We start from the raw sequence: 24,416 nt of genomic DNA, 5'->3' as shown, positions 1-24,416 counted from the left end.
CCTAATGGATATTGCATATTGGTCAGAGCAAAGGCTTATGTAAGTTAACAGGACGTCTACTTGTGTTGCCTGCAGTATTGCTATTGCATTTTAATTAAGAAATTAGAAGAAAAAAAACGTGTTTTTGTTGCTATTTACCTTCCGGAACGTTCATTTCGAAACTTCGCTTCGCTTGCTAGGACGCTTTGAAAGGTTAGTGTGGTCTTAGTTGTTGACGTTCTCAGTCATTAAAAATCAACCATACTCAACAGCGAAACAGTAGCCTTCCCCCTTTTTTTATAATGGAAAACGCAACAGATATTTATTTTCTTTATGTATCAATGGTCGTTACACAGGTTGACTCAACAAGTTTGGACATGATCACGATAATTCCGAATGTGACATCAGAATTGAGTGTCGTTGCTTTCAATCATCGAGCAATTGTTGCAGCCATTTTGCTCGTATTCGCATTGGTTGGTTTATTTGGTAACGCCCTCGTCATCATTTCAGTCATCGTTAGCAGAAAGCTTCGGACGATCACTAATGTCCTGGTGGTCAATCTAGCTTTCGCTGATTTCATGGCATGTACCTTCTTACCGTTCCAAAGCGCTGGTCTCCTAAGTCAAACAGGAAGGTACCCTCTGCACGAGATGGTGTGCGCAGCCGTTGCCGCAGTACAATACATCAGCGCATGCTGCAGTGTATACACCCTAGTCGCTATAGCATTTGTCCGTTGGTACGTCATCACCAGATCTATTCGTGGTCACCAAGGTCTTCATACCCCGAAGAAAATCGCCATCATGGTTGTGATCATCTGGATAATCTCAATCTCATTCATGGTCATACCTCCTGTTCTTGGCATTGGAACACTCGGTTATTCCGTATATTACAGCATATGTTCTGTGACAGATACAAACGAACAAGGTGGCTATTTTGTCGTTCTTCTATGGACACTGATCGCCATTGCCCTTCTTCTCACCCTTTTATTTTACATTCGTATCTTACGCCATGTCTTGCGACATAATAAGCAGTTTCGAGACAAGTACGCGGTTGATGAAGAAGCCGGTTCAAGCTCAACAGAGGCGCATCAGAACAAGGCTTCTTCGTCCATTTCTGCAGGTTCTTGTCCACCAATGATCAAGGCCATCAACCGGAAAGAGATTGAGATCACTAAGAATCTCTTCATGGTCGTTTGTGTTTTCATGCTCTGTTTCCTAGGCACCATTGTGAATTTCATCATCCCTGGTAGCAGCGTCTTAACTATCTACAGTACCATGATATTGTTAGTGAACAGCATAGTCAATCCGATCATCTACGGGCTCAAGCACCCCAACTTTCAAGAGGTCTTCAACAAAATTCTTTGCTGTCGTCCCGTAGAATAGACATCATGCGAGACCGATCCGAACATTCATGGCAGGCTCTTTGACTGGCGAATTGAGAACTGTTGACTGAAAGAACTTTTAACAAAATAACAAAAAAGGCCTAAATCGTATGGAACAGCTACATTCGAAAGCCTACGAAATTTAAAGTCTAATGATGGTGGCTTTAAAAGTTGGAAATGGTAGTCAAACAGTTTTTTTTTCACAAACAGTGGCTACTTCAGAACATGTTGCATTATTGATACTTTAGGTACACTCTACCAGAATTATAGGTGTAATATAATCTATGTTTGGTAAATAAGATACATGCATGTCCAGATGTATATAAAGGTTTACACAACATCAAATGAATTATAATAATAAAGTGACCATTTGTAACCCGCTAAAATTGTCAAATTGACACTCCTGGCGCAGGTTATGAAAAATGATAGTGATACTACAGTACAGTCTTGGCATTTACGGGATATTGGTTCAAAATTGAATTGAATTTATTGAATTGAATTGAATTGAATTGAATTTATTTATTCACCACCATTGAAAACATTGAAACAAAAGATAAATGTACAATGACAATGTCAATATAACATAAATGCATGACATGAATTATAAAAAAATACATGTTCTACAGCGATATACATGTACATTATGACAAAGATAAAGTAAACTTTGCTTCAAGAGTAAAACAATAAATGACTATTTACAATGAGTTTGTGATCGATGGTAAAATAGAGTCAAAAATAGCACATGTGCTAGTCGAGTCTGACTCTCGTTATCTAAAGCCTAAAATAAAGTTAATTTAAAAATATATGATGGGTTTCCAAATCTTATAAATAATTTTGTGTATAATATTAAAATGAGACTGGTTACTATATACAACTATATAGTTACGAGGTTATGATTCGTGGTTTTCACTTAAGAGTAATTTTGTAAGTTTTTTACGAAAAGAGGTTCTTGATCTCTCAATTCTTAGATCAGTAGGAAGCATATTCCAAAAATTACTTCCAACAAACGAAACAGAAAACTTTCCTTGGTCTGTTTTGAATAAAGGAAGACGTAATTGTCGACCCGTTTTTTGTCTTGTGGAATATTCATGTTGTATCATACTGCAATAATGTTTTAAGGAATGAGGTAATCGTTCATTTATCAAATCAAACACAAAAGTACAAATAGATAATTTATGCAATTTAAAAACATTCAACAATTTGAGGTCATGAAACAGTGCATTAGTATGAGAACGATGTGGCTTGAAAGTTATAGCACGTACAGCCATCTTTTGAGTATAAAATATACAATTCAAGTGTGATTTATAAGTACTACCCCAAACCTCGATGCCATATGTAATATGTGGCTGTATAAGAGCTTTATACAACAGTATCAATATATGTTTAGGGACACAGTGCCGTAATTTAAAGAGGATGCCGACCTTTCTCCGTATACAGTCATTAACAGATTTTATATGTGAATTCCATGTAAAATGTCTGTCAATGGTAATGCCAACAAATGTCGCTTCCTCCACTTCTCTTAATTCTGCCCCAGATATTTCTAATCTCCCTTTAAGCACAGCCTTTCTTCTACGACTACTGAAGAACATGAAATTGGTTTTTGACGCATTGATAGTAAGCTTATTTGCAGTGCACCAATTCTGTATGGATTTTAAATTTTCGTTTACTTCACACTCATCTATTTGATCTACACCTTTGGGAAAAGTATGAAAAATATTAGAATCATCTGCAAATAGTCTGAAATTGAAATAATTTGTCACAGTTGGCAAGTCATTTATATAGATTAAAAACAGAGTTGGTCCTAAGACAGAACCTTGTGGTACACCGCATTTGATATATCTACTTTCTGATGATGACTCTTTGTATTTCACAAACTGCATTCTGTCACTAAGATAGCTTTCGAGCCATTTCAGTGCATGTCCTCGGATGCCATAATGTGATAGCTTTTTAAATAATATGTTATGGTTTATTGTGTCAAAAGCCTTTTGAAAGTCAAGAAACACACCAAGCGTAACACATCCTTCGTCTATACTTTTCAATACCGTATTCATAAGATTAATTAATGATAATTTAGTACTATACTTCTTCCTAAATCCGTACTGATGGTGATATAAAATGTCATGCGTTTCTAGAAAACTGGTCAATCGAGCATTAACTATTTTTTCTAATACTTTACCCAAAATTGGTAAGACAGAAATGGGTCTATAATTCCCCGTTTCATGTTTATTACCTTTCTTAAACAGTGGACTGACTTTAGCAATTTTCATTTGATCAGGGAAATTTCCTGTTTCCAATGAAAGATTGAAGATATGTCTTAATGGTTCAGCCAAAATAGATGCACCATCCTTAATCAGGCGTACTGGAATGTTGTCGTAACCACAAGCTTTCTTCTCGTCTAGAGCCAACATGTGGTCATGAACTTCCTTCATTGTGACCGGTTTCCAAAAAAGGGATTGCTCAACACTATTACTCAAATAATCTTCAAATAATGTGGGTACATTTGGTATTGCTGATGCTAGATTTGGACCGATGTTTACAAAGAAATCATTAAATTCATTGGCAATTTCAGATTCGGTTGTTAGAACTTTATCATTTCCATTAATACGCCTTATAAGTTTTTCTACCTTAGTACCTTTGTTACCTTTATTTCTCCCTGATATTAATTCATTTATGATGTTCCACGTTTTACTAGTGTTATTGCTGTTCTCAGCTAGCAAACCACTGTAATAATTTCTCTTGGCATTGCGAAGAACAGTCGTTAATACATTTCTGTAGTTCCGAAATTTGTGTACATCACTTACATCAAAATTAGATTTCCTTTCTTTTAAAAACAATTTATATTTTTTTCGAACAGACTTCATTATTGATTTGGTTATCCAAGGTTTCTTATAAGCGCGTCCTTTGCAGCTTCTTTTCTCTTTGATTGGTGCATGTTTATTACAAACATTATTAAACAAATTAAGAAAAATGGAGTATGCCATGTTAACATCTTCACAGCTATTGATATGTTGCCATTCTTGCTCAGCAAGGTCATCTTTAAAGTTTTGTACATCATAGTTTTTATAACATCTGTAAGTTACAGTTTGTGGATAATGCAGCTGCTTCAAATTACATGGATTTTCTAAAATCATGAACACAGGGTAGTGATCAGAAATATCACATTCTATAACACCCGAGTGATTATCATACTTGTTCATATTAGTGTATATATGGTCTAATAAGGTTACAGACTCACTGGTTACTCTTGTTGGATATTTTATTTTCTGCTCCATTCCTACGCATTTCATCGCTGTTGAAAACCCTTCTGTTGTTCCGTCTGAACTTAATGAATTTATATTAAAATCTCCTATTATAATGGTATTGCGTCTGTCGACTTTAATGTCTTCTAAAACTGTGAGAAGACTTTCTTGAAACTCTTTAACATCTGTATTTGGTTTCCTATATAAAACACCTACCATCACCTTTTGAAATTCTCCATTGTTTATTTCAAACCAGATTGATTCTGTATGCTTCACTGTATAATCTTTCACGACATATTTCAAATTAAAACGAATATAAGCTCCTACCCCTCCTCCTCTTTCTCTACCATCCCGGCACTTTACCTCCAATAAATAACCTTCCATTTCCAAGGTCGATTTTTCTAAAACTCTCCATACTTCTGATAATGCAATTACATCGAATCTGAACTTAACGCAATCTTCATATAACAACTTTAAGGAATCAACATTTTTGTTTAGCGAACGTACATTTACATGGGAGATACTAATTGATTTTTTACCGTCAAGTGGCAATGTACTATCAAATGAATTTGGACATAACTTGTAAGAATGTGATACAGTGTTATCAAACATATTATTAGAATATTTGTATCATGAAAAAAAAGGACATTATGAGGAGACATTACTCCAACAAGCGGAGTCTGAAGTTTTTGTATTCGATATTATCCAAACCAACTGCGAACAAGTCGTCAGGGGTTGAAATTATCTTAAAGGTATCATCGTTCATTTTGCAGACGATGTTCCCTGCCTTCGTTGATACAGATTTCACCTCTGTAGATTTCTTTGCTGCCATCAAGACAGCATAGCGAGTAGAGGTGAGGTCTTCGTTCACAAAAACCTGCCTAAAGGATTCCTTCCCCTTTAAGTGGAAACGCCCCTGGTAGACCTTGTCTCGCTTACGTTGGGCGACAAAGCGCACGACGGTGTCGCGCTTCTTCCCCGCCACCTTCCTTCCAAGGCGATGGCAAGCCGAGATGTCGCTCTCTGCAAGCTGCATCCCGGTCTCCCCAGCCACCTTACAGATTTTCTCGATCAGGATCTCCTCTGTCTCATCCCTCTCCTCCTCAGCCAGACCGCTGATCCTCAAATTATCTTTCCTGCCAGCCTGCTCTATTGCATCTTGTCGAAACTGGAGGTGGAGAAGATGGGGATTGACCACCTCCTTAAATGACCGCAGGCACACCTCTTTCACTGCCTGAACTATAGCAGGAACGGCTGCCTTTACTGCTGCCTCAACTGCCTGTTTCACAACATCTCCCATCATGCCATATTCGCCAATCTCCAACTCTTCTAGATGATCTCCTATATCAACGAAAATCCCCTTCTTTTCCGGAGATGCTGCAGCTGCCATCCCTCGTTGAGAGGCGACCTTGCGATCTACATCATTGTTGACCACAAATGGGCGCTGTGGTGATGGGGGTGTTGCCTGGCCCTGAGCGGCTCCTCGGAGAAACATTCCAGGCATATTATCCTTCTTCGCCTTTCCCTTACTTCCACGACCAGGGATGTTGATAACAGCAAAAGGTGGATGTTCACTTCAGGAAAATAAAGGGATGGGACTGAAATGTGTCCACAGCTACAGAAGTCCAGATTTGGATGTGAATTCTAGCTTCAAATTCTCAGTTTCCAGTCATCTGTTGATCTGTGAACTCTCTCCAAGTAGTGCCTTAACACTAGACAAAGGCCTCACATATCCATATATGGATCAAACAGTGAAAGTTTTTGTTAAATCCAGTATTTTACAGGACACAAAATAACACATCTTCTCTTCCTCGCTGTCCAGAGTATTGAAATTTACACAACAAAACATGCATCTTTCCATTTCTACCTAACATGGTTACAATTTTACGATTCTCTTTTTTTTTTTAAAGACTGCGATGATATATAGGAGTTTCTTTGTTTGTCCTATGTAATGTAAAACTGTTTCATGAGCAATTTTTAATGGAGCAGGTAGAGCAAAGATTGTTAGTAATAATGTTGGACATTAGAAACTGTGATTGAACAACTTCTCATCGATTAAGCTTGTATCTGGTAGTGGGATTTAAAATTTATTATTTGCTATTTCTTAAAGGTAAAGACCAGTATTGGAAACGCCCCAATTTCAAAAGATGAAAATAAAGCTCTTATTTAATACCAATCATGTGAAAGAATATGTTTTTACTAATACATGACGATAACAATTTTGCCGGGAAACCGCCTACTAATTGATATATTTGGTAAATTAGTTCATCAATTGGTATGTGAGAGATAAACGTACGTGTCGCGCACGTGTGCGTAGTCCCATATACATCTTACTGTGTACAGTGCTTGTAACTTTACCAAGACTGGGTCAAATTTCTTATCATATTGATGATTCCAGAACCTTGCAGTACACACCAATACTTATATGCTAGATGATCAACCTTTTCTGATCGATTCCACAACGTTTCTTTCACAATGCAATCGCATGACCATAACTGGTCTTTATCTTTAAGGCTCGTTCAAATAAGACGCGGTAAACCACCGCTTTAAACCATCGCCGGAACTTGTTTAACGTGTAGATACATGGCAACAGCGCCTAATATATACAAAGGTCCTCCGCTTATCCACTTAACCATACATTATAAGATACAGAAATATGGAAGCGTATTACACTCATTCATGTCATCATTAAAACAAAAAACCGAGGTCTTGCAGCGTCATATCTAACCGATGCTTTACATGTGATTTAAAGGGACAATCTAACGTTTGTAATAGTACCTTTTATTTATGTGAAAGCCGAAATGAAGAGTGTTATGAATGTCGCATATATTATGAGATCACAAAATGTACGCGTATCTCAAATTGGATTTTGACGTAATTTAGGGACAACGCTCCTGTTTGTCGTAAACGAAAAATATCACTAATTTATGTTTATCTCTCTTTGGTTACTACTCAAAATATATAATGGATAGCATATTATTACAAGTCCGCTAACAAGAAAACACCCTCCTGAGTACAAGAAATTGCACAGCTTTCTTATTTTTTGTCCATTTTATGCCCCTTTCACTAGTCCGCTTCTCTGATTATTTCTGCTTACTTTGGTAAGCAGATCTATTAAGGTTTAATATTTCTTTAAGCCTGCTGGTGATACAAATAATGATGTTAATAATGAAAGTCGATTCTTATATAGCGCTTATGTACGCTCTGGCCGAGGTTTAAATATACAAATGTTCTTATAATTGTCGAGCACGTAAAGCTAACATTGAACTTTGACGGTGTTAGGTACAGTAATGATAGCCAAGAACTAATTGATTTCAGTTTATCTTTTCGTACAATTTATTGTATTTTAATTCAACGTTGTATATTATGCATGTCTAGTAAGCTTAAAGAGTATAGTATAACTAAAATATTTCCTTCAGCTTTACAAAAAATTCTATGTGAATGTATTTGGTACATCTTTCTCCCCACCCCCTACACGTATACACACATCCACCCTTTTCCTCTAGCGTTCTTCTCTCGCTCTTCTTCTCTATATTGCGAACCCCTTGTAAGAATATTACCCTGACTTTCACACCCTATTTCTCACTAGGAAGTGAAGACTGTATTCGTCCTTACTCTTTCTGAGCATACGACTCGATTATTGCATAAATTGTATTTTAATCATCTAATTATATCACTTAAATGGCCACCTTTCATAAATTATATCCCATTCATTTTTAACCCTTTTACTTAAGTACAATGTTCCTTACTGAATTGCAACTTTTTTTTATTAGTATAGAATATAGTCTTTGAAATTATGCACTTGTACTCATGAAAAAACAGAGTCTTGCTCTTTTTAGTTCATTTAATGCGGTTTGTAACCGGAACGATGACTGGACGAATCAATAAATAAAATATGGCAATGATAACAAAATCAAGATGTAGTGTTCTATTTTGCTTCAAGCACTGTTTCTCGACACCTTTACTTTCTCTCGTGAAGTTGTCCTGTCTAATCTTTGTATTTTCTTTCAAGGCCATTTTAACGTTTTTCTTTCCGAATGAAATGATTTGTGTATTGTTTTTTTTACCTGAACTTGGTTTGATTGATGGTGCGTTAAAACCGACAATCCATGTATTGGTGCGTAATGACAATCAAAGCTGAATATTAACCAAATTGCTCAAAAGGCAGCAAATTGTGGATCTAATCACATGCAGTTGACAGAGAGGCGACACTAATGGGCGATTGTATGGATATTGCAATCACTTAACAAAGGCATACTTCGCACAAGGCAATAAATCGATCACAGATTCAATTACAGTATAAAGAGGACTTGAAACAGGTGATTGGGCAGTATAAACTGTGGCTGATCATCCTAAACGCTGGCTAATAATTCTGGACCTTTTAAAGAAAAATCTTCAGGAAGGAAACTGTAATGTTAACCGTGGGCAAGCCTAATGGATATAGCGTATTGGTCAGAGCAAAGGCTAGTGTAAGTTAAAAGGAGGTCTACCTTGTGTTGCCTGCAATATTGCCATTGCATTCTAATAAAGATATTAGAACAAAACGTGTTTTCGTTGCTATTTACCTTCCGGAACGTTCATTTCGAAACTTCGCTTCGCTTGCTAGGACGCTTTGAAAGGTTAGTGTGGTCTTAGTTGTTGACTTTCTCAGTTATTAAGAATCAACCATACGCAATAGCGAAACAGTAGCCTTTTTCCCCTTTTCTATAATGGAAAACGCGACAGACATTTATTTTCTTTATGTATCAATGGTCGTTACACAGGATGACTCAACAAGTTTGGACATGATCACGAAAATTCCAAGTGTGGCATCAGAATTGAGTGTCGTTGCTTTCAATCATCGAGCAATTGTTGCAGCCATTTTGTTCGTATTCGCATTGATCGGTCTATTTGGTAACGCCCTCGTCATAATTTCAGTCATCGTTAGCAGAAAGCTTCGGACGATCACCAATGTCCTGGTGGTCAATCTGGCTTTCGCTGATTTCATGGCATGTACCTACTTACCGTTTCAAAGCGCTGGTCTCCTAAGTCAAACAGGAAGGTACCCTCTGCATGAGACGGTGTGCGCAGCCGTTGCCGCAGTAGGATACATCAGCGCATGCTGCAGTGTATACACCCTAGTCGCTATAGCATTTGTCCGTTGGTACGTCATCACCAGATCTATTCGTGGTCATCAAGGTCTTCATACCCCGAAGAAAATCGCCATCATGGTTGTGATCATCTGGATATTCTCAATCTCATTCATGATCATACCTCCTGTTCTTGGCATTGGAACACTCGGTTATTCCGAATATTACAGCATATGTTCCTTGACAGATACAAACGAACTAGATGACTATTATGTCGTTCTTCAGGGGACTCTGGTCGCCATTGCCCTCCTGCTCACCCTTGTATTTTACATTCGTATCTTATGGCATGTCTTGCGACACAATAAGCAGTTTCGAGACAAGTACGCGGTTGATGAAGATACCGGTTCAAAATCAACAGAGGCACATCAGAACAAGGCTTCCTCATCCATGGCTGCAGGTTCTCGTCCACCTATGATCAAGGCCATCAACCGGAAAGAGATCGAGATCACGAAGAATCTCTTCATGGTCGTTTGCGTTTTTATGCTCTGTTTCCTAGCCACCGTTGTGAATTTCATCATCCCTGGTACCAGCGTCTTTACTCTCTACAGTACCATGATATTGTTCGCAAATAGCATATTCAATCCGATTATCTACGGGCTCAAGCATCCCAACTTTCAAGAGGTCTTCAACAAAATCCTTTGCTGTCGTCCCGTAGGATAGGCATCATGCGAGACCAATCTGAATGTTCATGGCAGGCTCTTCGCTGGCGAATTGAGTACACTTTACTGAAAAGGGGGCAAAATCACGTGAACAGGAAAAAGTGTGACCCTTCCAAAACTACCCATCGAAAACCATCGAAAATCAAATTTTAATGATGGTGGCAAAAGTTGGAAAAGGGATACAGGTTTTTGCAAAAAAAGAGGGGGTATTTCAAAACATGTTGCATTGTTGATACTTTAGGCACTCTCTTAAATAATTACAGGTCCAATATAACCTATGTTAGGAAATATAAGATATATGCATGTCCAGATGTTTACAATTTTTTTAAAAAGAATTTGACTGGATATTGGTTAAAATTTTACCCAACAAACATGCATGTTTCCATTTCTACAAAACAAAGTTACAATTTTACGCGTCTATTTTTTTTTAAAGACTGTGATGATAGATGGGGGTTTCTTATTTCTCTAATGTAATGTAAAACTGTTTTATTACACATTTTGAATGGAGCGGGTGGAGTAAAGAGTGTTGGTCAAAATGATGGACATGAGAAATTGCGATTGAACTACTTCTCATCGATTAAGTTTGTATCTGGAAGTGGGATTTAAATTGTATTTATTTGCTATTTCTTAAGGCTCGTTGAAATATGACGCGGTAAACCACCGCTTTAAACCACCACCAGATCTTGTTTAACGTATAGATAAATGGCAACAGCGCCCAAACAAAGGTTTTCCGCTTATCAATCTAACATATAAGATATAAGATATAGAAATAGGAAAACGCATAACACTCATGTCATCATTCAACCCCAAAACCGAAGTATTGCAGTGTTATATCTGAACGATGCTTTACATGTGTTTCAAAGGAGCAATCTAACGTTTGTAATATGTCTATTTGTGTGAAAGTAAGAAAATAAGGAGGCTTTGATTGTCGTTAATATTGTGAGATCCCTAAATCCATGCAAATATAAAAATGGATTTTGGTCACTGGATTTTGAGGTCATATAATGGCAATTCTCCCGTTTGCCGTGTGCAAAGGAAACAAAAGACGCTCTGAGTGATGTATCTTGAAAAATTGACACTTTGTCTATTGACCCTTTTGTGTGTGGAGACAATTAAATGGCACTTCATCACGGTGACATTAGCTAAGTTGAAGTGTTGCGGTGCCATAGGAAAAGTGATTACAACTTTACAACAAAAAGAACAACTTTCTTCTTTTTTTGTGTCCTATTTTATGCAACTTTCACTTTTCGGCTTCTCTGATTTTCCTGCTTCCTTTTGTGTAGTTGATTATTCAGGTTGGATGTTTCTCTAAGCGTGCTGGTGAAAACAATAATGATGATAATAATGATATTGGATTCTTGTATAGCATTCATATCGGCTCTGACCTAGATTTAAATTACAAATTTTCAAATAATTGTCGAGCACGTAAAGTAAACACTGAACTTTGACGGTATTAAGGCACAGAGTGAATAGCCAATAACTATTTGAATTCAGTTTTATTTATATCCTTTTTCTCCTCATAGGATTGAATTATATTTAAAATAAAAAATGTTTATTATACATGTTTAGTATGCTTAAGGGTATTAATAATAATAATAATACATAACATTTATTAGGCGCTTAATACTGATGTTTCTAAGCGCACAGTGTTCTGATTAAGAGAAGACTATAACCCGTAGAATTAAATTAGAAGAAAAAGCAAAAATACAAAAGTAACATAGATAAGGTAAGAAAAACAGTGGCAATCAACTAAATAAAGACAAATATGGTGCGCACCTCCATTGACCGACGCACAACTGCAATTTACAATTTGAAAAGATAGGTTTTGAGTAGAGATTTGAATTGAGATACAGAGGGGGCGCAGTGAATAAAGGCGGGCAGTTTGTTCCAGAGAGCGGGGGCAATAACTGAAAAGGCGCGGTCACCATACCGGGTGTTAGTGCGGGGTCCAGGTGTTAACAGTAATGTGGAAGATGAACGAAGTGTTCGTGACGACGTACGGGAACGTAAGGATATGAGATCGGAAAGGTAAGAGGGGGCTAAGCCATTGATAGCTTTGTAGCACAGGAGAAGAATTGTATGTTTAGGTTGTGGGATAAGCACTTAAAAATCATCTATGAATAGTAAACTATTATACATCTTATGAAATAATGTTTTATCCCAAATCATTTGTGTCTGGTATGTGTTCACTCTGGATGGACAGGAGACATCGTTTAAGAGAGTGCAAAAATCGACTGGCGCCAAAGTAATACTTACGTGATGTTTGAATAAAACGATTGGGATTCGGCTTATAATTCGATCGGTCTTTGCAGAACCAAATACATCCCTAACAACATTAATCATGCCACACATGTCAAATATCAAAGATCATTTGTGCGCGCGCGCGCGCGTGTGTGTGTGTGTGCGTGCGTGTGTGTGTGTGGCTTTGCTTCTGCAAAGCATATGCAATGCATCTCATTTGATACATTCAAATCATTCTCTCACGTTAATGCTTTTGCGCAAGCCGATTTTTGCACTCTCGCAAATAATGCCTCTTGTTCATCCAAGCGTGAACACATACCACACTAAAATGGTACCTGACTTTTAAAATGAATGACAATTTTCTGCGTGTAAACTTTTTTAAAACTCACACGATATAGTGTCTTTTTTACGGGCACTCACATGTTAACCCGAACATAATGACGTTCGCATCCCAACGGGCACCCGTTTTAAACCTGGGTGGAGAGGAGCAATTTAGATAATAATAATAATAATAATAATAATAATAATAATAATAATAATAATCGGTTTTGTATAGCGCATATTACATTATAACGTTTGAATGCGCTTCCAAAGAGCTTTGGAAATGATTACTCCGGCTTTAGCATGGCTGCCATTACGGCGCTCTAGCATTTCAAGGAAATAATTCCTGCCTGTTACCCATTAATCTCACCTGGGTCGAGTGTGGCAAATGTAGATTAACGTCTTGCCAAATGAAATTATTGACGCGGCGGGACGCGAACCAAGGCCCTTGTGATCCAGAGTCCGGTGAGATATCCACTCGACCACAACGCCTCTAGATAAAATGTCTTGATCGAGAACATAATAAGCCGTGTCGTGCTTGACAGAGAGGCGACACTCATGTTAATATAGATATTGTAATCATTGAACGAAGGCACTTTTTGCCCGAGGCAATAAATCCGTTACAAATTCAATGACGACATAAAGGGGATTTGAAATGGGCTATTGTGCAGTTGCACACGTATGGACTCTGTTAATAATCCTGAAATCTGGCATATAATCCGCGATTTTTTAATAGAAATCTTCAGGAAACAAAACTGTCATATTCAAGTTCAAGTTTCAAGGTTCAAGTCTGAATGTTAACCGTGAGCAAGCCTAATGAATATTACGTATTGGTCAGTGCAACAGGCTGGTGTAAATGTCATGGGGGTTTACCTTGTGTTGCCTTCAATATTGTCTTTGCATGATAATTAAGATATAAGAATAAAACTTCAGTTTTTTTTTGCCATTTAGCTTCGCGTGTCAGGATACTTTTAAGATGTGGTCTTACTTTTTAATTCTTTCCATCATTAAGAAGAGACACATATTTTGCAGCGGAACGGTGGCCTTCATTGATATTTTGTAATGGAAAACGCAACATATATTTATTTTCTTTATGGATCAAAGGTCGTTACACAGGTTGATTCAACAAGTTTGGACAAGACCACGATAAATCCAAGTGTGACATCAGAAATTAATGCCGTTGCTTTCATACATCGAGCAATTGTTGCAGCCATTTTTCTCGTATTCGCATTAGTCGGTCTATTTGGTAACGCCCTCGTCATTATTTCAGTCATCGTTGGCAGAAAGCTCCGGACGATCACCAATGTCCTGGTGGTCAATCTGGCTTTCGCTGATTTCATGGCATGTATCCTCTTACCGTTCCAAAGCGCTGGTCTCCTAAGTCAAACAGGAGGGTACCCTCTGGACGAGGCGGTGTGCGCAACCGTTGCCGCAGTAGGATACATCAGCGTGTGCTGCAGTGTACACACCCTAGTCGCTATCGCATTCGTCCGCTGGTACGTCATCACCAGATCCATTCGTGGTCATCGAGGTCTTCATACCCCGAAGAAAATCGCCATCATGGTTTTGATCATCTGGATATTCTCGATCTCCTTCATGGTCGTACCTCCTTTTGTTGGCGTCGGGAAATTCGGTTATTCCACATACTATGGAACATGTTCTTTAACAGATACAAACGAACTAGAATTCTATTTTATCTTACTTCAAGGGACTCTGGTTGCCAATGCCCTTCTGTTCATCCTTGTATTTTACATTCGTATCTTATGCCATGTCTTGCGACATAATAAGCAGTTTCGAGATAAGTACGCAGTTGATGAACATACCTGTTCAAACTCAACAGAGGCACATCAGGACAAGGCTTCTTCGTCCATTGCTGCAGGTTCTCGTCCACCACTTAACTATTGTTTAATATTAAATACTGAATAGTGAAATTCGGGAGTGTATTTCGTTCACATTTTTCAAAAGAGCCAAGGGTAGATGATAATACTGTAAATTATAGCTCACAAGTAGGCAATGTTGTTAGGCACAATTGTAGCGGTGGAGGGTGAATTGCCCAGTTCGCCTTCATTTGTAAATATGTTTATTTATTCATATTATCATATGTTTATCTTTGTGAATTGAGAACAATTGACTGAAAGAACTATTCAACAAAATAACAAAAGAAGGGCATAAATCGTGTACCACAGCAACATTCGAAAACCATCGAAACTTAAAGTCTAATGATGGTAGCAAAAATTGGAAGTGGTAGTCAAACAGTTGTTGTTGCACAAAGAGGGGGTACTTTCAAACATGTTGCATTGTTGATACTTTATGTGCACTCTAAAAGAATTATAAGTCCAATAAAACCTATGTATGGTAAATAAGATACATGCGTGTCCAGATATTTATAAAGGTTTACACAACATTAAATGTATAACAACGATAAAGTGGCCATTTGTAACGCACCCTATCTGTCAACTTGACACTCCTGGCGCAGGTTATTAGAAATGATATGGATACTACAGTATCGTCTTGGCATTCACCGGATATTGGTTTAAATTTTACCCAACAGAACATGCGTGTTTCCATTTTTACCTGAAATGATTACAATTTTAATAGTCTCTCTTTTTTCTATAGACTGGAGCAGGTAGAACAAAGATTGTTGGAAATAATGTTCGACATTAGAAACTGTGAATGAATAACTTGTCATCGATTAAGCTTGTATCTGGTAGTGGGATTTAAATTGTATTTATTTGCTATTTCTCAAGGCTCGTTCAAATATGACGCTGTAAACTACTGCTTTTAACCACCGCCGGATCTTGTTTAACATGTAAATTAAAGGTAAAAGAGGTCTTATGCTTATCCATAAGTTATAAGATACAGATATGGAGAAGCGTATTAAACTCGGGCGTTAAAAAAAGATGTTGTATTGCCCTTTGCAACCGACCCAAAATATTTGAAATCTACGGTCGGCCTTTAAAAAAAAATTACTGTTTTTTATTTCAACCCAAAGAGGGAGAAAAAGAAATGTTTTGGCATCCAATACAACATTTTTTTTTTATGCCTGACATGTCATCATTAAAAGAAAAACCTACGTTTTGCCGAGTCATATCTGAACGTGGCTTTACGTGTGATTTAAACATTTGTGAGAAAGCAGAAAAATAAGAGGGTTATAAATTTCGGAAATATCATGAAATCACTAAATCTATGCGAATCTCATATTGGATTGTGGTCACTGGATTTTGAAGTAATATAATAATATCTCCCGTTTGTCGTGTACAAAGAAAAATATTTAATAAAGAAAAGAAAATTAGACCTTCTTTATCAATACATCTTTAAAAATTTAAACTATGGCCATTTTGTGTGTAGAACAAATAAAATGGTACTTCATCACAGTGACATTAGCTAATTTGAAATACTGCAGTGCCCATACGAAAGGTGATTATAACTTTACAATAAAATTCACAACTTTGAAGATAAAATGTCTTGATCAAGGACATAATGTGCCCTAACGGGGCTCGAACCCAGGACCCAGTCAAGTACTTAAACATTATTAACTCATGAATTAACTTAAGTAAATTTCTGAAATTAATTAACTTTAGGTATTATGTAATTATAGCTTGTACTGTACATATCGGCAACTGCACCTTGTGATTGGGGGAGTGAGGGGTCCGTTCCTTTAAATATAGCAAATACTTAAAAAAAATTAATGTTGAGTTACTGTCTTGGCTATAATCACAATGTTAACAATGATATTGATAAATTCCCAAATAAAGGCACCTCTCTGCACGAATTTATAAATGAATACAAAATTACTATAAATAGTTCTATCAGATCGTATGAATAGTTTGATTGTGCATAGTGTACATATGATCGGCTGATATAATTATTATGTGTCTATATTTCATATCTTAATTTTTTTGAAGGTCACTTCAAACCCCAAATACTTTTTTATGACTCAATGTTTACTCTTAGTGGTTGACTTATTGTCATTGATTATGTAGCATCGGTACAGGGTCAACCTTGAATAGCTCTTGCTATTTGCTGGCTCCATAAATCAAATGTATAATCATTGTCATGCTGAAATACAATGTAATTTGAATCTTTGGTTATACCATAGGTCCATGGTTATACAATGATTGAATATGAGATGACGGTTGCCCAAAAAGAGGTGTTTTCAAATTTTTCCCCATTTCTGACGCCATCGTGATATTACAAAAGATTCAAGTTATTAGAGCGATATATTGTGTTTTATATTAATCTGAAAATAAATTTCTGATAAGTCGAAATCTGTTTGATATTTCGCTGCTATGATTCCTTGGTTATTAATTATCATTTCATGTCGATTGTTCAAGGGATGCTCATTTGGAAACACACTAAGAAATTGGTGAATTTCCTTTTTGGGGGTGACTTTTCGTTTAATTTGGTTACTATGATAATTGACTTACGAAATAGGAAGATGAAAATCTTGAATTAGATGAGCTTTATTTTGATTCGGAAAAAGATGTAGCCCCATGAATAGGTTAAGGATAGATTCACAATTAATTGCGTTCCCACTGGCATGCCGAGACATCCCAATTTTCAGCTCGCGGATCGACATCTTCCAAACCAGTGAAGCGCAGCAAAACACTTCCACCGAGCGAAATGACGGTCCGACGACCAAATAACCGAACCGTGTAAATTCATGAGATTCAATGAGATTGATTGTTTTAATATCGGCGCATATTTTTATATGCGCCGATATTAAAACAATCAATCTAATGTTGAATGTGGATGATTTGGATGACACTCATCCATGAATTGCTTTTGACTGAAAAAATTGGCCTGTTTTTGGACTAAATGGTCATTTTTTGGCCAAAACAATTGCCGACCTAACCATTTTGTGTAGATGGGGTCAACTTGACCACTTTTTCTAGCATCGAAACACGTCTTGACATGATTTTTGTTGTTTTTGTTGTTGAAATATATTAAATCAGTATAACAAGAATCAGATGTATATTGTAGACACAAAAATTTTTTACATCCTGATCCTGAACTGAATAAAAATGTAATACACGGAAATATAAATAATGAAAAACATCAAAGCTCACAAGCAAAGGTAAAAACAGCATGAAACTAAAATATAAGAATAATAATTATTAAAAGTAGTACAAAGCAACAGACAAATAAAAAACGATATGTCACAATTCAAATTGACAGCGCAAAAATATCAAATCACTTAAAACGCATTAAAATATCACCAAAAGGATTAAAAGAGGAGAAAATATATATGGACATTGGTGGAGAGTATAGAAGGAAAGAAAGAAAGAGAGAGAGAGAGAGAAAGAGAGAGAAGGAGAGAGGGGAGGGAAAGGGAGAGAGAGAGAGAGAGAGAGAGAAACAAAAATAATGTCAACAGGTTTAGAAAAATTGTCCTTGTACGTACGTTTGAAGACAACAATAGATTTAGCATTTTGAAGAGCAAAAGGTAAACCATTCCAGATTTTACCACTCATCTTCTTAGATTTACAACAATGCCAAAGCTAATATTTGTGTCTACTTGTCGATTGTAAATCCATGGTATTGACGAAAACCAACAAAGACTAGTGGCCTTTAACCATGAGAGAGATAATAGCAGATAAGAGTCCATTTGGGCCAGACAGTTTTCGTTGTCACTGGACAAGTGCAGTATTAATATTGACTATTAGAATTATGAAGCCTGACAGCGACAAGTAGAACATCGGATAAGTTATATAGAAGAGAGAGCGTGTAAGGGGTGGACACAGACTCATGACTCAGACACTCACCCACGCAAAGGCGAACGCGCGCACCCATCCCCTAAACACACACACACACACACACACACGCAGATGGAGAAAAAAGGTGGTAAAACTAGCAAAACTGTTGAAGTTCTTTTTAAAACAGAGAAAGAAATGGGTCGTGTAGTGGCTGTTTTGATTTCATGTTTATTATTGTGCCTCTTAAATAATCGTTTTTTTTTCAACCATTCACCCTCCCTACCCCCTGCCCCATGGGTGTCGATCCGGGGGTGGGGTGGGGGGGGGGGATGGGGGATATATCCCCCGCCCCCCCCCCCCCCAATATTTCAGGTGGGGGGGGGGGGGAGTGACCTGTACAATCACCCCCCCCCCCCCCCAATCATTCACCATCAAAAATAAATTAAAAAAATGAAGAAAACAATTATTGATGAGAGCCCGATGAGAGTAATTAATGGCTATTACTGGCAAGATGACCATCAATATACACATTTTGATGTCTCATTTTCATAATACATACGTACATGAGACAACCGTATATGAGACAAGAATAAATTGAATTCTCGCTGGTACGGCTTCATCTGAATTGATGAATTTATTCAATTTATTCAATCAATAGCATCATAGAAATGCAGTGCGCAAAATGCAAAGCCGCAGCGTTAAAAAGCAACGAGCTAAAGGGGGGGGGGGAACTGAATTCAGACAAGGATTAATCGTCGAGAATGGTGCAACGAATCGTCTTCTTTTTTTAATAATTTAATGAAATGTCAAAATGAACTGAATTTAGACAAGGATTAAGAGTCGAGAACGGTACAACGAATCGTCTCCTTTCCCTAATAATTTGATAAAACTTCAAAGTTTCGGCGCTTCGCGCGAGAGGGGGGGGGGGGGACTGAATTCAGACAAGGATTAAGAGTCGAGAATCGTACAACGAATCGTCTTCTTTGCCTAATAATTTAATATCCCCCTCCCTGCACCCACCCCCTGTGAGTGATTCGCGTGCTCACTACCGCCCCCTAAATAAAATCCTTGCTACGCGCTTGAGAGGATAATAACCCAAGTTGCAAGCCCATATGGGACGCAAATGGTCCCATATTCTCTGAAGTGTTATCTATAATGAGGGTGACTTGAAAAGGTTAATAACTTGTAAGGGAAGGGGTGCAACTTGCCACACGCTTCTACCTCTTGGTTTCTTTGATCCATTGCCGAAAATATTTTGACACCTATCATTCCTCCCAACCACGGATACAAATCGACACCGTTGCCCTGCCCCATTTAGAGAATATTACACCTAGTGGTCATCATTTTTCTGTATACGCCGCTGGTTCTGTGAAACATGTATTGGTGCTCTGTAATAGCATTAATGTTCAGCGCAACTTAGTAATACAAGTGCAACATTTATAAATTCATGGGAACTATAGGTACATGTAAATGATAAGCAGATTTGCTTTTGGAGATATTCCAAATTCTGCCTGTGGGGGCAGTATGTGCAGGGGCGGCGATCCCGGGGGAGGGGGACGGGGGGACACGTCCCCCCTCAATTATTTTAGGGGGGATCGACCCAACCGAAACATTTGGGAAAGTGCACACACAACAATGTAAAGCAAATACTGACTAAAGACTGCAACACACTTTTAGGCTCTGAAGGTCCAAAGAGTGCAGCGTTTAGACTAATACAAATGGGAACCATTGAATTTTACGACATTAATACGCCAGTAGCTTTGCCATTGATATATGACATGACGTCATTGCAAGAACCGATGACGTTTTTTTCTTTAAAAGGTTCCACACGACAGTCCGTTAAATTTAAGTTTAGGTCTTGGTTGTAAACTTCTCGAAGTCGTCTTGAAATTAGGGACAGTGCGGACGCCCTAGTGATTACGAAACTTTTAATTTTAATCAAAGTTCCAAACTGCGAGGGATCTCGCAGTTTAACGCAATAACAAGAAGTAAAGTTTGCAGATTACATCATAGTGCCAACCTGAAATCTTTGCTTACAATTCAGATATTGATATACGTCCTCGTTTTTGAGAAAGCAAATAATGTTGATCCATTTTTAGCAAGAACATATACACAAATAGTCATAACTTCGGTCTAAAATAATGTTTGCTGTTCCTGAAGCTGATGAAATTCGCGGAAACCATCCCCCCCGCCTTGCCTTCTTGTGCTGGGATGAAAAACTTTATTCCCGAGACATTCTTATCTGTATTTATGTTGAAGAGAGAGATAGAGAGGAAGAAGTACAGGAAGAAAGAACTGCATTAGCTTTCTTGATGTAATTATTAAAACCACGTGACTATCTACCTACTATTGCGCAGGTACTTTGGCAATGCTAATACGAGGCAATCGCTTCCTGTCAATATTGGTTATTGTCAGAGTAACAACGAGAGAACGACAGAGCAACAACAACAACAAAATACCAATAGACCAGCGAGGTTGGAAATAAAGAAAAAGTCATAACAATAATGCAGACAGACAGATAGAGAAATGGACAGAACTAGAGAATGGAAAAAAGAAAGATAGTAGACAGAGAGGTGAAAATATACCTCGTGACTATCTTGAACAAGAGAAGGAAAACGCTCTCGGCTGATTTAAAAAAAAAAAACCTTCTTAAAGACTTAGCAGCTTTCCCCTTTCACATCATTGCATTCAATATGCATACATCTCTATAAAATACCTTTGCTTTGTCTATTGTTTGCTAATGGGTTGGTGCACCGTCCTTTCAAAGATATTTGATGATGAACTTCTTATTTCGTGATGTTATCTGATAGAGAGTTGGCAGTTTTTATTCTTATTAAAAATTCTTTAACTTAAAAAAAAAATTGTTACGATCATCCGTATATTATCGATTATTTTATTTTTGAATGCTTTAAAAGAGAAACTACGAACCGCGAATGTTGACTTCCACATCTCAACATAGGAGTGATATCACAGGCTAAAGGCTCGTTTACGGCTAACAAATTTCATCCATATAACCTCATCTACTCACTGCACCTTAACTTTGAAAGAAAAGGTCTATGTTTGAGAGAAGAGGCTTGTCCGGATCGATCTCTCGTATTTGCGAGATATCAAATAACTTTTAGTCATCATTTCAAAACAAAAGATATTTGGAAAAACCACATCATAAAGCCGTTTTTAGCAAACCAAATTTTCACTTTTGTGGCTTGATCTCGATAATTTAAAATGGAGACGAGTCCAGGAACCCCAACAGATGCATCCGTAGTAACTTTCTATCATCGAGCTATTGTTGCGTCGATGTTTGTCTTGTTGTCGATGATTGGTCTGTTCGGTAATGGCCTGGTCATCGTTTCCGTAATCATCACCAAGAAACTTCGTACGATCACCAACATCTTGGTGGTCAATCTCGCTTTCGCTGATTTTTTGTTTTGTTCGTGCCTGCCATTCCTAAGTGTGGGTCTCCTCAGTCAAACGGGAAGGTACCCGCTTCCCGAGATCATCTGCGCAACGGCGGCAGGAGTGGGATACACCGCCGTGCGATGTAGTGCTATGACCCTCGTCATCATCTCAATCGTCCGCTGGTACGTCATTACCAGATCTGTACGCGGCCACCGAGGCATCCACACTCCGAAGCGAATCGCCACCATAGCGGTGATTATTTGGATTGAAGCAGTTGCATTCATGGTCGTACCTCCTCTTTTAGGCATCGGAACTCTAGGCTATTCCAGGTACTACGGTATGTGCTCTTTAAAAGACACAAACCCTCTGACCTTCTACTACTCTGTTCTTCAAGGAACTTCGATTGTCATTGCCCTGATGCTCATCCTTACGTTTTACGGTCTCATTCTGCGCCATGTGTTGCTACACAATAAGCAGTTCCGAAATAAGTTCGCAACCGATAGGGATACCGTTTCAACCTCGACGGAGGGGCTACAGAGCAAGACTGCATCCGCCACCTCAGGGTCTAATATTCCTATGATCAAGGCAATCAACCAGAAGGAGATAGACATCACCAAAAACTTGTTCATAGTTATCTGTGTCTTCATGTTCTGTTTCCTCGCCAGTAGCGTGAATTTCATCATGCCTGGCGACAGTGTCTCGACCCTCTATACCACAACGATCCTGATGGCCAACAGCGTAGTGAATCCCATTATCTATGGTTTGAAGCATCCTAACTTTCAAGAGGTCTTCAAGAGAATCCTTTGCTGTCGTCGCGAACTGCCAAAGCCTGTCTTATCCTGAGTATAATGATGTCCGAGGCGTCGCTAGAACATATTGAATGAGGGTAAAATTTAGTATTTACATTCATTCTTTATCAAAACATCTTTAACAATAAATAATAGAAAACAATTTTTCAAATTATAACGTGTTCTACATAATCTTCCGGTGTATTATAGGAAATGTAAAACGGTTAATAAATGTATATCCAAATTCTAATTTTTATTCATCTTACCTGAATGAAAGTCTTTTTACAAACTTACACCTTTTATAGTTAAGCAAACCAGATCATTAAAACCAATATGATAAAATAAGTTTAAAACATAAGGCTTAAAACGACTAAGGATACTGTTAATGATTTTAGACATGTATCTATCATGTTTCTAAATACATAAATTCAGTTAGTTTGTTACGTTATTGTATGTTGACGAGGTTTAACGTGATAAGAAAATAATCTATTGATTTAACGAAGATTTTTAACATTCAAATTTCAGAAATGTCTGATGACATCACAAATTGCACATCATGAAACTCATTAACACCCAATTTACTGATAATCTATACAGTGTTTCCCAGAAAAACGAGACCGAATTCGTTTCAAATGATGAATTTTCGCCTTGAAGAGATGTACATGTACGAAAAGCTTTGCTTCTCTTCTTTAATTGATGTACGACCTATTTAAAAACAAGCATTAATGAATTGAAATAATAGAAATTGATACTGCCTATATGTTATTTGCAAGTAGACATTGCAACTTTGAGTGAGTTTTGAGAGTAGTAAACGTATTTATTTTGAGAAAAGAAAATCCCAATTCTATCTTTTATAAGTCACATTATGCGTAAAACATGACTGATGATTGATGAATGCCAGAATAAAATCCTTAGAACACAAACAAATATATGTAATTGTTCCTACTTGGTCGCTTGGAAGCTTCCGTTTCATTTTAAGACTTTTCCCGACGGAGGTAGACGAATTGAATTCGTTGGTTGTATCAATGTTTTTTTCTCTCGAAATACGTCCCCTCCAAAATAGACGAAAATCAGTTCTCCCATTATTGTAAGTAAGGTCCTGAGCTTTACAATAAGGGATTAAGTGACCACTTGCTTCTTGCGAGACGTGGTTGTGTCGTATCAGTAGTCCCTATAAACTCATCGGCGGTAATACATGAAAGTAATGTGGTCAGCAGGTCTTAATTTTTGCCTACTTCTTTTTTTAACGTTATTGTTGGTTTTGTATAATAATTTTCGCTTAAATACCAATAATGATGTAGATTATTTAGATATTTATAAAAACAAAAAGAAATATAATCAACACAAATCAATAAGATTTGTTTTCTTTTTCGTACGAGCGGAATGAAAGAGTTTCAATAAATCCTACACGTTCAAAGTTGTGAGATGTTAGTTCTTTCAGTGCCGATATCGATAAACCACACAATTCAGTGGTTATATCGGAATACTTTGTTGAAACTTTGTATCATTTGATACGAAGGAAGATCATCTTAATGGCTTACAACAAAATAAATCATATATCTTTTTGTGCAAGCTTAGTGAGTAAGC

The 24,416-nt window shown here is 37.5% G+C and overlaps 4 protein-coding genes across 4 annotated transcripts; all 4 read left to right on the top strand.

Moving 5' to 3' along the window:
- The first annotated feature begins 320 nt into the window (after positions 1-320).
- Positions 321-1,361, top strand: LOC582063 (rhodopsin, GQ-coupled-like). Its single transcript, XM_782036.2, has one exon. The coding sequence runs from the start codon at positions 321-323 to the stop codon at positions 1,359-1,361; it is 1,041 nt and encodes a 346-aa protein (XP_787129.2).
- Positions 1,362-9,347: 7,986 nt separating this feature from the next.
- LOC590519 (lateral eye opsin-like) lies at positions 9,348-10,608 on the top strand. The gene has a single exon (XM_003729502.2). It carries the CDS (start codon positions 9,348-9,350, stop codon positions 10,386-10,388), a length of 1,041 nt encoding a protein of 346 aa, XP_003729550.1. The 3' UTR covers positions 10,389-10,608.
- A 2,751-nt stretch (positions 10,609-13,359) lies between these two features.
- LOC115924311 (opsin, ultraviolet-sensitive-like) lies at positions 13,360-14,875 on the top strand. The gene is made up of 2 exons (XM_030986426.1): positions 13,360-13,414; positions 14,184-14,875. Exons 1-2 carry the CDS (start codon positions 13,360-13,362, stop codon positions 14,873-14,875), a joined length of 747 nt encoding a protein of 248 aa, XP_030842286.1.
- A 6,992-nt stretch (positions 14,876-21,867) lies between these two features.
- Positions 21,868-22,884, top strand: LOC591722 (mu-type opioid receptor-like). The gene has a single exon (XM_791273.2). It carries the CDS (start codon positions 21,868-21,870, stop codon positions 22,882-22,884), a length of 1,017 nt encoding a protein of 338 aa, XP_796366.2.
- Positions 22,885-24,416: the final 1,532 nt, after the last annotated feature.

This window comes from Strongylocentrotus purpuratus, unplaced genomic scaffold (genome assembly GCF_000002235.5).
Source record: "Strongylocentrotus purpuratus isolate Spur 01 unplaced genomic scaffold, Spur_5.0 spur5_scaffold_15, whole genome shotgun sequence".
Lineage (NCBI taxonomy): Eukaryota > Metazoa > Echinodermata > Echinoidea > Camarodonta > Strongylocentrotidae > Strongylocentrotus > Strongylocentrotus purpuratus.
This window is presented reverse-complemented; position numbering and strand designations above follow the sequence as displayed.